General features: G+C 42.2%; 1 protein-coding gene across 6 annotated transcripts in view; it reads left to right on the top strand.

Annotated features, from left to right (window-relative positions):
• The window catches only part of HORMAD2 (HORMA domain containing 2), a 32,800-nt gene that overhangs the window by 5,145 nt on the left and 13,635 nt on the right, over positions 1-14,020 (top strand). For all 6 annotated transcript variants that reach the window (XM_021413235.1, XM_021413236.1, XM_021413233.1 and 3 more), the window contains 9 exons: positions 1,642-1,705; positions 2,723-2,759; positions 4,062-4,082; positions 4,814-4,840; positions 6,209-6,276; positions 9,155-9,306; positions 9,878-10,131; positions 10,894-11,002; positions 12,092-12,156. In XM_021413235.1, coding sequence (XP_021268910.1) covers positions 1,642-1,705; positions 2,723-2,759; positions 4,062-4,082; positions 4,814-4,840; positions 6,209-6,276; positions 9,155-9,306; positions 9,878-10,131; positions 10,894-11,002; positions 12,092-12,156 — 797 coding nt within the window. The remainder of the gene's footprint in view (positions 1-1,641; positions 1,706-2,722; positions 2,760-4,061; positions 4,083-4,813; positions 4,841-6,208; positions 6,277-9,154; positions 9,307-9,877; positions 10,132-10,893; positions 11,003-12,091; positions 12,157-14,020) is intronic.

Genomic DNA, 14,020 nt, shown 5'->3' with positions numbered 1-14,020 from the left:
TTAGCTATTACCTACTCTACAGATTACCTTCCAGTTGTTTATATATGTATGAATTTAGTTTGTTAGGAAGGTAGCTAACAGGCCTTCTCAAGTCTTGATGCAGACAATGCTTCTGCATCAGATAGAGAGCACAGAAGATGACCTAAAGCTGTTGGCAACTTGTGGCTTTCCTGTTCATGTTTCTTTTGGTTTATAATTGTTACTTGCTATTGCCAGGCCTGTGAGTCAGGTCTCAGGTCAGGAGCTTGTTGGTCAGGAGGAATCGTTGAGTATTTAAAAATTAGCTCAGATTGGTCTATGTTATTTTCCTTTGGATTTTAGAGCTCTTGGGGTTCAAATTTTCAGCTTGCTTTGTTAGATAGAAAGTAGAACTGCTATTTTCTTTCTGTGAAAATTGACTAGCTCACATAACCACATGTGCTTGGTCAGAACTAACAAGAGAACCACAGTCAGAACTTCAATGAAGAAAAATATTTCTGTAAGACTTATTGTAAGATCACAAGAATCATAGAATCATTAAGGTTGGAAAAGACCTCTAGGATCATCTAGTCCAACCATCCGCCTGCCACCAGCGTTGCCCACTAAGCCATGTTCCTTAGTACCACATTTCCACATTTCTTGAACACCTCCAGGGACAATGACTCCACTACCTCCCTGGGCTGCCCGTTCCAGTGCCTGACCACTCTTTCGGAGAAGAAATTGTTCCTAATATCCAACCCGAACCTCCCCTGGCACAACTTGAGGCCATTCCCTCTAGTCCTTACACTACTTACCGGGGAGAAGAAGCAGAGCCCAACTTACCACAGCCTCCTTTGAGGGAGTTGTAGAGGGCAAAAAGGTCTCCCCTGAGCCAGACTAAGAGTTAGTGATGGTTTGCTTCATCTGCATCTTTTTGTTCATTTGAGATGTGTTAGTGGGGTGTCAGATGTCTCAATTTATTCCAGTCTATCTCCATGTTTTTACGTAAGCTGGTAGTTGTCCTGAAACACGGTCGCATGCACTTTATGGACGTCGTTGAGGGCACAGGAAACCCTGAATAGCCACTAGCCCTTCTAATCAAATGTCAGGTCTTTCAAGTGTCTTTTTGCTCAAGAATATGAACATCTGACATGCTCAAGCCTTTGAGAGCTCTTTGGTTGACTCCTAAGGTGTTGCTAATTCACATCTTCATTTGCAGGATGTGTTTCCTTTCGCTGTTCTGAATGCCTGAAAACAGAAGCAGAAGGAACTATAATGTGGAAACATTTTAACAGAAGTAGTTTATTCTATTTTATTCCACAGTCATTTATCTCACACAGATGTTGGTGAAGTCTGAATGCAGAAGTGAAGGTGTTATTTGGAAATGCCAGAGTAGGTGGGCAGGGAGAAGGGAAGCTGTTGGTTTTTCAGAATTAAGCCGTAACTCTAGCACTTCTTTAGTCAGAACCCAGATCATCTGAGGAAAGTTTTTGACATTTGAAAATGCAGCAATAAGCTTGTGTCAGCCCACCTGGGACTCAGTGGAAAACCAACATTTCCGCTCAGGAAGAACCTCCAGATAAAGTATTTTATCCAAAAAAGGGAGGATGGCCGGGGTGGTTTCAGTGTTTGCCCAAGAGCTGTGATAAGGATGGTAACTATGTGCTAAATCTGGTTTTGCAGACCTCTGTCTAAAAATTCTGCGAGAAGATAAAAGCTGTCTGGGATCATTTCAGATAGTCAAGTGGTAAGTGAGTAACAGTGAAACTAAGACAAGATTGTGCTGAATAGCAAGACATCTACCCCTCACATTCTTCTTCTTCCTGAGTTTAAAAATATTGTGCCTAGTAGTGCTATTGGATATGCCAGTGCAACTCCCTCTGCTGCAGTGTGTGAGCTTGGCTATGTGCGTAAGCAAGACAGAATTAGCTGACAGAGATCATATGAACTCAAGGCCTGTTGAAGTGTTGACTTTGGTGAGGTCATGGTCAGGCTCCAGAGTGCATGCAGGCAACGTAGGTAGGGAGTGAGAGTAAAGAAAATCATGAGATCGATTCTGCTGTTGTCTCATATATTCCAGTTTCACTTTTATAGTGATTCTTGTCGCTTGTTTTTTAGTAAGTACAGTATTTTACTTCCCTGAATATTGTGTGTCTAGGTACCTTACAGCTGTCTTGTATATTATTTAGGATGCATTTCAGAATTAGCGTGTTCCCAACAAGCAGAGTCTGTTGTGATAATGAGATACGCAGTTGCAAAGACTCAATAAGCAAATATCTAACCATTGCAGCCTCAAGTAATACCTGCTGCTTTGAGAAGGTCCTTAGCAGTAAACTGTGCATCAGATAGCAAAAATGTACAAGCCCAGACACGTCAGGACGTGTTCAGATTGAAGTTTCTGCCAAGTTCTGTACGCAGTCACTGGAGAAGGGCCATTGGAGAGCAAGCTGGGGGCCAAAACAGAGCTCTGAGCAGAGCTGCTTAGAGCAGCCGTTCGGCCTCAGGTTCTTGTCACTGTCAGGACTGAAGTGGGCTCTGGTCTTACTAGCTCTGGATGTATAAACAATGCACAAATGCATTTTGAAGGGCAGGCGGGGTCTTTCTGATGACTGACCTGAAAAGGACTTTACAAGAGCCAAAATGTTACTAGCTGCGTTGTCTTATTCCAGAGTAAGATGGACTTCAAACTGTATCTGATGAGTGTGTGTTTACAGACCGTGAGATAAACATCGCGGTTAGCACTAAAGCATTTTTTCCTTGGCAGGATTCAAGGTTGTTTTGATGCTTTGGAGAAGCAGTATGTAAGTTCTTTCATGTTTTTTTAATAGACTTTCTTACTTTCTTCAAAGAGTACAGGCAAAACTGTATTTCCATTTCTCCTTTATATTGCTGTAGTGATCTTGCATACACACAACACACATTTACAGCTGTGGGGTAAGGGGAAGGCTGCCCAGAGAATATAAATCTGAGATTTGGGATTTTATTCCTTAAGCCCAACCAGACCTTGACTGCTGCTCTCTAGACTTGCCTGTACATGGCATGTGCACTTGCAGCCTGGAAGGGATTCCCTTTAGTTATGTGTTCTACATTTGCACTCTCCAGTGTCTGAATAGGGACAGTGCCAGTTAGAACTTGCAGGTCTTGATCTCCATGCCTGTTTTCTTGAGAAAGATTCTTTCATGCTTCTGCTTTCTTTCATCTGTTTTCTTGAAGCCTTTGCCCTTTTTCTTATCTTCTCTAACCATCTTAGCTTTCTCTTGGGTTTGGACTTTATTCCTTTTTTTGTAAAGTAATTTGTTAAGTAACGTGTTTATCTGGTTTCAGAACAAAACCAGCCAGTAAGTAATCATATTCCTTGCTGATTCTCACGCGCACACAAAAATACTCTGTATGGAAAAAAAGAAGCAGTCATCATCTCTGTCAGCACTTCTCATCAAGCTGACTCTCATCTAGATCAGATGAAGCAGTGTTAGTTTCAGCACTGCTGATCACATGTGCTCTTAAAAATCGGTACGACTGGCAGTGTGCATATGGTAATGCAAAATGTGAACTCACTTTATTGCTTGCTGACAGTTCTAGGAGATGTGTAGCCCTCTGCTATTTGTAAGAGACATAATTCTATTATTATTTGACAAAGATTAAGAGAAAAACAGGTATGTAATGGGTGCTCTAGGATTGCTCTCACATGTTTTCCCATGTACTGTTTCTTGCTGTAGCATAAATTAAACACCTTTGGTGTGTTTCGTATCAGTGAGCAAATATTATTCTTCGGTAGGGATGGGTGCTATTGTGAAAGAGTTTTGAGTTGACATAGGCTCTGAAGGTTTGTTTAGAAAAAGTCCCAAGGGGGAAGGAAGTCTGAGCATGCCGTTGCTTTCTTGGGAAAGTGGATGTAAAACAAAGTAAACCGGCCACTAGGTGTTGCTGATGCTGTGCTAGGAAGAACCTGTGTAAATAAAGATCTGTGACTCATGGTTTGTTGAATGTACCTATTCCTTCGCTGTGTGTAGGCAGTTAGATTTTGATATCTTATTTTTTCCTCACCCATTAGGGATAGATACTGACTTTGTGTTCTGTTTTCTCTTTTTTTTCTCTCTCTTTAGTTACATGTTGCTGTCCTAGCGGTAAGTAAATGAGTACAAGACGTTTTTCTTCTCCCACTGTGCTTGACAGAGACTTGGAGTCAACGCTGTGTCAAACCAGAAATGCCTTTTATAAGGGGAAGTCAAAATATATGTGGTTTTTAATAGAGCGATGACCTTTCTTAAATATGGTAAATATGAACTTCCTAGGCTGCGTGGGAACATTTTCTCAGTGTGTCAGACTCTCAGGCCTTACACGAATCCTTAAAGTCCAAGAAACACTTTCCTGGGCTCCCTATCATTGCTTCCTGCAAACTCTGGCCTCCATCCTTGGAAGAAGGAAGCTACTGTGTTTTGTTGCTGTGTTAGAGCTCAGTTTATTAATCTGACACCGAGGAAACCACACACTAGCAGCTGCATTGGGAGTCTTTTGCCCTGGTCCTTTGTAAAGCAGCAGTAGCCATTCTGTGCACCTTTTCTGTGCATAATCTGAGCATTTAAATCTCAGACATCAGTAGTTACCTGTGAGGTTTGGAATGGGAATTAACCTCATTCCTCCAGAATTACACAGATGAGTCTTCTACCTGTCTTTGAAGTGGTAAGTATTGACTGCTGATAGAGGAAGGCCGTGTCTCAGCCATTCCTTTCTCTGATCCCATGTTATAGATAGTACAATCTCTGCTGTAACTTGGAAATAACATTGTTTATAGCTGTTTTTCACTGGTTCATGTTACCCAAGGGGAGAATGTGCTCACTCTGCTTTCTTACAACAGATGTACACCAATCCCAAAGAACCGGAGGTAAGAAAGAGTCTTAATTAATCTTTGAGGCAACTGAAGGCATGGGTGAGTAGATTTTTATTCAGAATGGACTTGTGGGCTTAAATTCTACCCTGACACTGCTGCTTGGTGACCTGGTTTCTCTTCTTCTGCCTTCACTCAAGAATGACAGCTCAGTGAGCTGGACTGTGATCAAACACTCCTACCAGGCACTAGGCTGTGGGCCCAGCTAGGGCCTCAGGCAGGGATGTTAACAGGCAGCTAATGGGCATGTTCTCAATTTTGTTTTTCTTCCCTGAGGGAAGAACTGGGAAGTTCAAAATCATTCTTTTATTCTATTATTCTTTTATTATCTTTTTAAAAGGAGTGTTGAAAAGGGATCTGTTTTTTTCATGCAAGGAGGTTTCCGACAGAAATTACAAATCTCTTCAGAGCTGGGATGTATGTGTTACGTAGTGTGTGTGTGTGCTTATCCTTTCTGTGTTCTCTGTTGTATTGCCACCTCTGCTACTTGTCTACACCTAGCCTGTGGCAACAGACTTGGCAGTACAATATGTAAGTGAGGTTCTACATCCATTCATTCTCCACCGAGCATACACAAGGAATGGCTGCAGAATCTGCCTGCGTCATTGCAGTTCTGCTGCACTGCACCTCAGCATCTTGGGAGGGAGGGAGGGAGGAAGAGCTGGGATTTCTGAGGAAGACTTGGAGTTAAGAGCTCAACCTGGCTCCTCCCAGTCAACCTCACTGCCTCTTGGAACAGTGAATGATGGACATGGGGTTGGACTGCAGCGTGTCCTTTCTCTTGTGTTGAAGTTTGTTCTTCCTAATGGTTGTTGTCTCTAAAATCATAGCAAATCTTTTTCTTTTACATGGGATATCATCTAGATATATATTTTTTTATCTCTCAGTGAACTCTGAAACCAGTGAAATTCTGAGTCTTTTCTCTGTGCAATACAGTTTGAATTTGCAATGGGAACAGTCCTACAGGCTCTTGCCTCTGTACAAAACTCTGGGCCAGGCTTCCCTGTGACGCTGCATCCCTTGTGAAGTGTGACATTTTACCTTTTAGTGGGGGAGGACATATGTGCATTGAGAGGTTAGCTGGCCCTGGTGTCTCACTGGGGACAGGGCTGGGGAGTCAGGCCCACAGAGGAAGTAGAAGGAGGAGGCAGGAAGTTGGCAATTTTTTGTGACTATTTCAGTGCTAGGTAAGTTGTGGTTGTTAAGGAGACTTACCAACACCCATGCAAGCAGTAATGGAACTTAAGCTGTAAAAATCTCATTAAGTTAATACTGTGTTTGTACAAAGTCATGAAAGGACGCTGCTAAGTTCAGTACACATCTTTACATTTGTTTTTAATTTTCATGCTCTTGTTAAATCTCTAGACGGTGACTGAACTGTATCAATTCAAATTCAAGTACAAAAAGGAGGTGCCTGAGATGGACATCATCAGGTAATGGTTTGGGTTTATTTCTAATAATTACACTATGAAAGATAGATGTTCCTGAAGCCTGAGGAAGAAGCTGCCCTTTCTGATGATAGCATGTCTGAGTTGCTCAGCTGCTGTAAATATCATCAGAGTTGAGAATACTCACTCTACAGGATACGAACATCCAAGCTGATGAATAGAAATACTGTTATGTAGCTCAGTGAGGCCCTTAAAGTGCACCAGAACTGAATGAAAACCAAGTTACAGAAATCACACCTAGTCAGTACAGCGGTGCAGAAAGCAACACATTTGTTGAGCTGTCTGCCATCTCAAATAATAGTGGTGTTCTTCCAGCTGTGCTTTCAAATGAAGCTGTTGCAGGTTTGATCCTTTTTATGAAGATCCCACTCCCAGTATTTTTATCCATGGGCATTTGCATGCATGTGTTCTGCTTGAGTAGTCTAGCGAGGGTTGTCTGGGAGGTCTTTCTCTGATCATGCCTGTGTTGATGCTGCAGAACTTATGGCAGGAAGCAGCAGCAGCTTGCATCTTCTTGGCGCTGTTAGATATTTGACAGCTGTGTTTAGCAGGGCAAAATCCTGTTTAGTTTAAACTTAATACTGTCAAAGGCTGTTGACTACAACCGAAGGAAGGAAAAATAATTAGCCAGCTTTTAATTTGCTTCAGTCGTTGCCACGGGTGAAAGATGGATTTTGGGGCCTGTGCAGCAAGAGAGCTCTGCTGTCTCTTATGCTCCTCAGGAAACACTCATGGAGTTTGCCATTTACCAGTCTTTCTCTGAACCAATCCAAATAATTCGTGACATGACAAAAGGATTTTCTGTTGCACAAATCTGAACTGCGTCTGAATCTGGAGAGCCCTGTCGACTGAATCCTCTGATACTGCTTCGAAGCTGCTGTCAGTTGTCCTTACTACAGTGAAGGAAAGAGGAGAGCTTTTGAGATATGATGGATAATACATGGTTCTCAAGTACATTGATTTTATTCTTTTTTGTCAGCTGTACTTAGATTGGTCATTTGTTCCTAGAAATAACCGCAGTCTCCCCGCAGAAGCCAGCATCTGTTGATGTCCATAGTACTGGTCAAGAAGAGGCTAAGTAATCTTGCTGTTCTGTTTATATCAGCTCCTTCAAAATCTCACTGCTGTGCTGAGGGTTCAAAGATTGTGGCATCAGATTCCCTGAGCTGTGGCTCTGTTCTGTTTCCCCAGTGACTGACATTGCGATCACTGGATCATGTATGTACCTGCAGTCGTAAGTAAACTGACATTCTGGCATTGATCAAAGTATTGTGTCATCTTTGCTGTCAGCTCCTTCAGTTGATAAAACTGCTTTTATGCACCTGCAAGGTTTATTGCCACATGCAAACCCGGAGCTAATCATTCCCTGAGGAATGCGGCTGTGTCCTTGTGCATGAGTGGTAAAGGAAAACATTCTCTGAGATGATCTCTGCCTTATTTTCAATTGATTTTTGGAGGAGTTGCTTGCCATGGGTCCCAGTCCTTCAGAGACGTTCAGTTCCTTGGTTCCTACCTTTTGGCACATTTGGCATCAAATCCGCAGTGTTATTCTCATACTGAACCACAGTTTGGCCTGTTAACTCCTATGGAACTCTCATGTCTTTTTGTATATACTCTTCCCTCCATGATTTCTGTTCTGCTAATCCCAAGACTTGTAAAGATGATGTGGAAGAAAAGACCTGGTTTTTCTTTATTCCGCCTTGGTGTTGCAAGCATTTGCCCTCTCACTTCCGATGTGCATGCTGGAGCATACAAGATTCCATTTAATAACACAGCATGCTCAGCACAAGTTTTGTTGTTGGCAGTTTGAAGCTTTCCAAACCATAACCTACATAACCTTGGGAATACAGGCTGTTCAACAGCCATTCAGTTTTCATAATGAAATGCTCCAACTGGAAGGGGAAATCCATCTTAACGAAGCTGTGTCTTCCAGTGGTTTAATCAGTCATTTCAGCCCTGGCATTCTCCCTGCCGTCTTAGGTTACTTACTGCTTTTGAAGCAATGTGTAGTGATTTTGTTGGATATGTTGATGTTTATAGCATCATCCACCTGCCAGTGGTCTTCCAAAGATACAATTCCATTGTGGAGGGGCTGCTTTTTGTTAAGGCCCCTTCTCACTGAATGTTAAGGAAGCGTAGGTTCCTCAGTCACTTAGTGATTCATCCAGTTTATCTTCAACTGGCTGGAGTTAGCAGTCTGATCTAAGCTGCTCATCTCATCAACCTCTGTAGTCAAGAGAAACAAACTCCTCCAGAGGGCAATTCATCCCACTTGTGTTACACGGTTATCTCAGTCTAGACTGCTTGCTCAGACTAGCCAGCTGACATTTGAATGGGTGAAGGAGGTGAGAGGAATGCCCCTTAGTCACTTTGGAAAAATGTGCTTCTGAGCTAGTTTTTCTTACATGAAATTGAAGTGAGAACATGGAATTCGCTTCTCTTCAATCTGCAAAATGGACTTGAAAATAGCCACTGTGATGAATCAGCTTTATATGGGATTCTCACCTCATTCCTCTCATTCCTAGAATTGCTTAGGTGAAAGGCACTTGTTTTATGGTCCTTTGATCCATTTTAATCATGTTCGAACAAGTGAGTCATGACATTCGTATAATGGGGGTCCATTGCCCCAACTACAAAGTCTTTTCAAATGTAAATGCCATACCACTTCATTTAGAGCTGTTGTTTTCCCGATGCCACTCCATCCCTGGAGTCTGTTTCACTTCCCTGTTTATCTGTAAATTACATAAAGCCATTGTAGCTTTGTTGCTGGTGCTTTGAGTCAGTGGGTGCGCTGTATTTGTAATTGGATCTTGAATATTCATGACTGAGGAAAACAGCTCTGTTATTCTGCTTTCCATTGTAGCAACAAAACAAACTTTGTGAATGGAGTGTGCGGCGAGGACATGAAACAAGCCAGCAGCCTCCTGATCCGTAAGCTGTACCTGCTAATGCAAAACCTTGGCCCGCTTCCCAGTGACATTACCCTGACCATGAAGCTCCTGTATTACAATGATGGTAGGTGGATAGCTGCACGTGCTGCGAGGGGAGCTTCCCTTTCCGTCGGTTTCTGTGATAATCACGAGTCTCATAACATTAATAAACCTGAGAAAGGTGAAATGCTAGTGAGATAGTAGAATCTATTAGCTGATACAGTGAGAAATGGTGCAAAATGTAGTAAATCCTTTAGACACTCAGGGATGGCGGATGCTTTGTGAAAGGATTGAAAATCCATTTAAGAAGTGCAGCCTTGCAGTGTGAAAAGGACAACATGACAACATTCTTCACTGTTTGTTTCTTAAGGAACCTCTTGTGTGTTGGGTTGTAATCCAGAAAGTTGTGCTCATTAATGGTATCTCAGCATTCTAAAGTTACTATTTCTTTCAGCCACCTGATAACATTTGCTCAGTTCATTTTTTTTATTCCTTTGAAATCTCTCTTCTTCCCTCCAAAAAAATAACCACCCAACATGTTTTTGGTAGCTGGCATTGTTTCTGGACGTTGGTAGATCCGTGTCTTTTATAGAGCAGATTAAAGAGAGCTGGAACTTGGTTTCTCTGAGAGCATTGGGTTCTTTCTCCCTGTGTAGTAACTCCTGACGATTACCAACCACCTGGCTTTAAGAAAGATGACAACCCTGGTGACCTGTTGTTTGATGGTGATCCTGTCCACTTGAAAGTAGGGTCAGTCTCCACTGGGTTCCATGCCTTGAAAGTGAAAGTAACAACTGAAACCAAAAGAATGGGGAGAGTTGAAAGCAACCTGATCCAGAAGAATGGCCCTACTGAGATCTCCCATCAAGGGTTAGACTGTGATGAAGAGGAAGAGGAGGGGAGCACTAAGGTATGGGAATAACTCTATTCAGTTTTCGCTGTAGGAATGGAGTTTATCTAGCAAAACGATCTTAAAGAAAGCATTTGCTCAGAATCCTCATTTAATAAGCTTGTGTAGGGCAGCATTGCTACAGTGAATTGAGCACTGAGACCGCAAATCCATAGGCATAATGTGAATTTCATTTGAGCACATCCACTGGCTTACTGAGTCTAATATGTTCTCCCAGAAGAGGGCAGTGAGTATACAGAGAGCCACAACACACTGGTGTTTCTTTCCCAGGTCTAAGCCATGTTCCACTGTGTAGTCAGGTGGGATTCCTTCCACTACCTCTAGCCACCCCAAAGTTGTGCATTGTGCCCAATTTCTCTGGACCAGCTCAGTGCTTAGTGTAGGGAGCATCTTTAGCAGGCAGTCATTAGACAGCAAGTTAAGCTTGAATGAATAGTTCAGTGGTGGTGCCAGTCTCCAAAATAACAGAAGGGACAGCCTGCACCAGCAGCTCAGACTTGGCAATTTAATTTTAGGTGGTAAGTGCCAGCGAACAAGCCCTAGTGTAACTGCTGCCTGAAGACAGGAAGCTGTTTGGGTCAGAATTTTCTGCCTTTCTCAGTAAATCTCTCTTCTGAAAGGCCTGTAGGCTTAGGAGTAGGAGTGCCTGGATGCTGAGGAGTTTTGAAAGTCTCATCTCTGTTAGTGCTGAGCGTCTAGATTTACCTCCTGGGAATAATTTTTCAGTTGTGCTATTAATTCAAAGGATTATTTGCATTGCAGAACAACCCTCTCCCTGTCAGAGCAGAGTCAGGTGAGCGTGGAAAGGACAAAAAATACACCCATCCTGGCCTGAGAACTGAAGCATCTTCTTTCTGCCTCCAAGATACAGGTAGAGTCTCAGTTTCAACACTGATGGAGCCTAAGCTCAGAACTAATCTCTTAGCATAATATTTGGATTTTCTCAGCTATTTAGAAATGCACGAACAATTTGTCAGACTAATTCAATTTTGTATCAGATTGGAGTGACCTATAATAAAAGGCCTCTTGTGTATGCTTGCTTTATTAACAGAAACATTCAATTTTTTATCAATATCTTTCCACCTCTTTATCTCAGCAGTTTTTTCAGATACAGAGGAAATGCGTAGTTCATCAATACCGAGTTACATTATCTACGTTTCACCAAGGCTCTTTTCCTTTAGCTGTTACAGTTTGGTTTTGCTAATAACTTTCATATGTAAAAGCATGCAGGAACATACGCAAAAAACACCTCTGTCACTTCAGAAAGCCTAGCTTGTGGTGTACCATGCTCTATTTGACCTTTGAGGCTCTCAAATATAGCCTGTGGAACAATACCATCTAGTGACAAAATGGTAAATAGCATTCCTGAGATCCTCAGGCAGTGGAATAAAGGAGCTGGGCTGCCTATGAAGCCACCTCTTCAAGTCTTTCTCCTGCAGATTCTCCAATAACTAATAAGGAGTGAACTCATACTGCCACCTTTTCCACTAAGGGGTTATTAACAAGATCTTTCTGCTTCATCTAATTGTTTTTGTGAAGCTCTGAGGCATTTCAGGACCCCACCATCACATTTTATGGACACTGTCTAGTAAGAACAAGAATTATTAATCAGAGGACAAGCTCCTGTGCAACACAACCACTTACACAGACTATATACTGCCATAAGCCTTGTTTTCTTAGGAAGCCAGGTTAAAAAATGAAGTGTCAACTTCATGGACAGGAGCTGTTGCAGGTTAATGTTGTATATTCAGATGACACTAGTCTGAAATCTCTGTTTCCAGTGCTAAACTGCCAGTGCTGACATTGCCTGAGAATAAGGTTTGGACAATTTCACATCAGGAATGGAATTGCACTGCAGTGGTTCAGTAGTGCTTTTAGATATATATATATATATATGTATATTTCAGTTAAATAGAGGGCTTTAAACGTGAGAGCTGATTTTGGTATGTTTGGATTGTAGGTGGAAAGGAAAAGATGGAAATAAAAGAGATGGGCAAGCGGCCTTCCTCACGGGCATCTCAGCAGGTGAGCAAAGTTTAGTGACTCTACGACATGACAGGCAGTGTGAATTGATTGCCATGAAATGTAATGTCACCTATGATGGCTCAAGTTTCTAATAACTCGTGAATTTGTTGTACAGTATCAAGCCTGCAATGGCTACAAAGTGTTATAGCATAGGGGTGTAAGCATGAGCTGGAAGCACTTATGAACAAGCTTTCCATGGTCAGCTCATTTCATACATCCACTACAAGAGTTTTTGTTCTGTTCCAGGAGTTGGCACTTGTGAATTACACGTGCAGACTAAATGTCACAGCCAGGTTTCTTTACCTGTGTGTGTTTTTGGATTAGGGTTCTGAATCTTCTGGTTGGACTGGATGATCTTGTAGGTCTTTTCCAACCTAGCTAATTCTATGATTCTATGATTCTATGAAATCACCACCCTGCATTAGATTTGAAGGCTGTGTTTGTCTGCTGCCTAAGCCAGTCTTCACCTCTCCTTTCTTGCTGCCAGTCTTTCTTCACGTGTGAGTCACAGGTACTTTTGAATCCTGTCCCTTTTTGCCTACCTCTCTGTGATAGGGAGACTTATCCCCTGGAGGTGCTGATCTCTTCAGGGGTTACTGGGGCAAAGCTAAGAAGTAGGGTGGAGCAGACATGGTACATAAAGTTAGATGAAGTTAATTCCATCCTGAGTCTGTTCAGGTCAAACCCTGAACCAGAATCAGAGCTCAAATTCATGATCTTGTGCAGAGCTTTTTTCAGTGACAGGGCAGGTCTCTGAATACTACTGGACTTGCCAGTTGATCCTCCTCCCATTCAAATTAGCTGAAGATGCTGTGAGGTTGAATATTCAGAAACCGAATCTTCACAGGATAAGTTAATGAGAGTAGGAAGTTGCTAGTAAAATTTTCCCTGCTTCTGTTGAAAAGTCTAACCCAGACAGCAACTGGAGACGACTGCTTAACGTGTCATTCAAAAGGCATCTCTGAAGTATTTGCATTGACTCTGGATCTTAGAAATGAACTTCTGTGCCTAGGCTGGTATTTTTCAAACTTTAACCACATTTTTTTTTTGTCACATCCTCCAGTTTCCTTCTGATCATTGTTTATTCTGTCGTCTCTGAGAAAACAGGAGCCTTTTTTGTTTGTAACTCATGGTTGTCCCTCTGATTCATGCTCTCGCATTCTTTCGGGTCTGTCACGATTACAGTCAGAGCACCAGACACCTCTCTCCTGCAGCATGTGAACTCCCTTAGAATACAGTAGCAATAGTGAGAGTTTCTGGAGGTGGTGGAAACAGTACTGGTTACTGAAAAGTGGAAGAGTCATTTTATCCACTTTATGCTTCCAGAGACTCAAAAAAAAAAAAAAAAAATTGCAAGCCCTCTGCCAGTTAAATTCTGCTGGGCAGACAGTTTTTGAGTTATTCTTTGATATTGTTATTTTTAAGCATCGTAGCTTAGAAAATGGCTAAGATTTCAGTCACTTTAGGGAGAATAAAGTCAAGTCGCTATTTAAAAAGTTCAGATCATCACAGGAAAGCCAGCACTAATAAAAGCTTGACACTATTTTCCATGTGAGAAGGACTTCCCCTTCTTTTCTGAGGGAAGTGGGTGAAACAAATGTGCATTGTGTATTCCACTTGTATCAGGAAGCCAAACTATCAAGTGAAGTTTGTCTTAAAAAAATGAGGACAAGCTGGGGAAAGCAGAGTTAGGTATTATCTACCAAGGTCAAACGCAGGTAAGGTGGCAGAGGGAGTCCTGCTGGGGTGTGAATGTAAACATCTCGTTGCTATCCAGGCTGCAGTACACTGAAGTGAACAGCATTTTCCAGCTGTCAGGTGCGCTCGGAGGAGCTCTGTGATTTGAGGAGCTGTGCGGCCTCCC

Source organism: Numida meleagris, chromosome 14 (genome assembly GCF_002078875.1).
Source record: "Numida meleagris isolate 19003 breed g44 Domestic line chromosome 14, NumMel1.0, whole genome shotgun sequence".
Lineage (NCBI taxonomy): Eukaryota > Metazoa > Chordata > Aves > Galliformes > Numididae > Numida > Numida meleagris.
The sequence above is the reverse complement of the archived record's forward strand: the minus strand, read 5'-3'. Positions and strand labels throughout refer to the sequence as shown.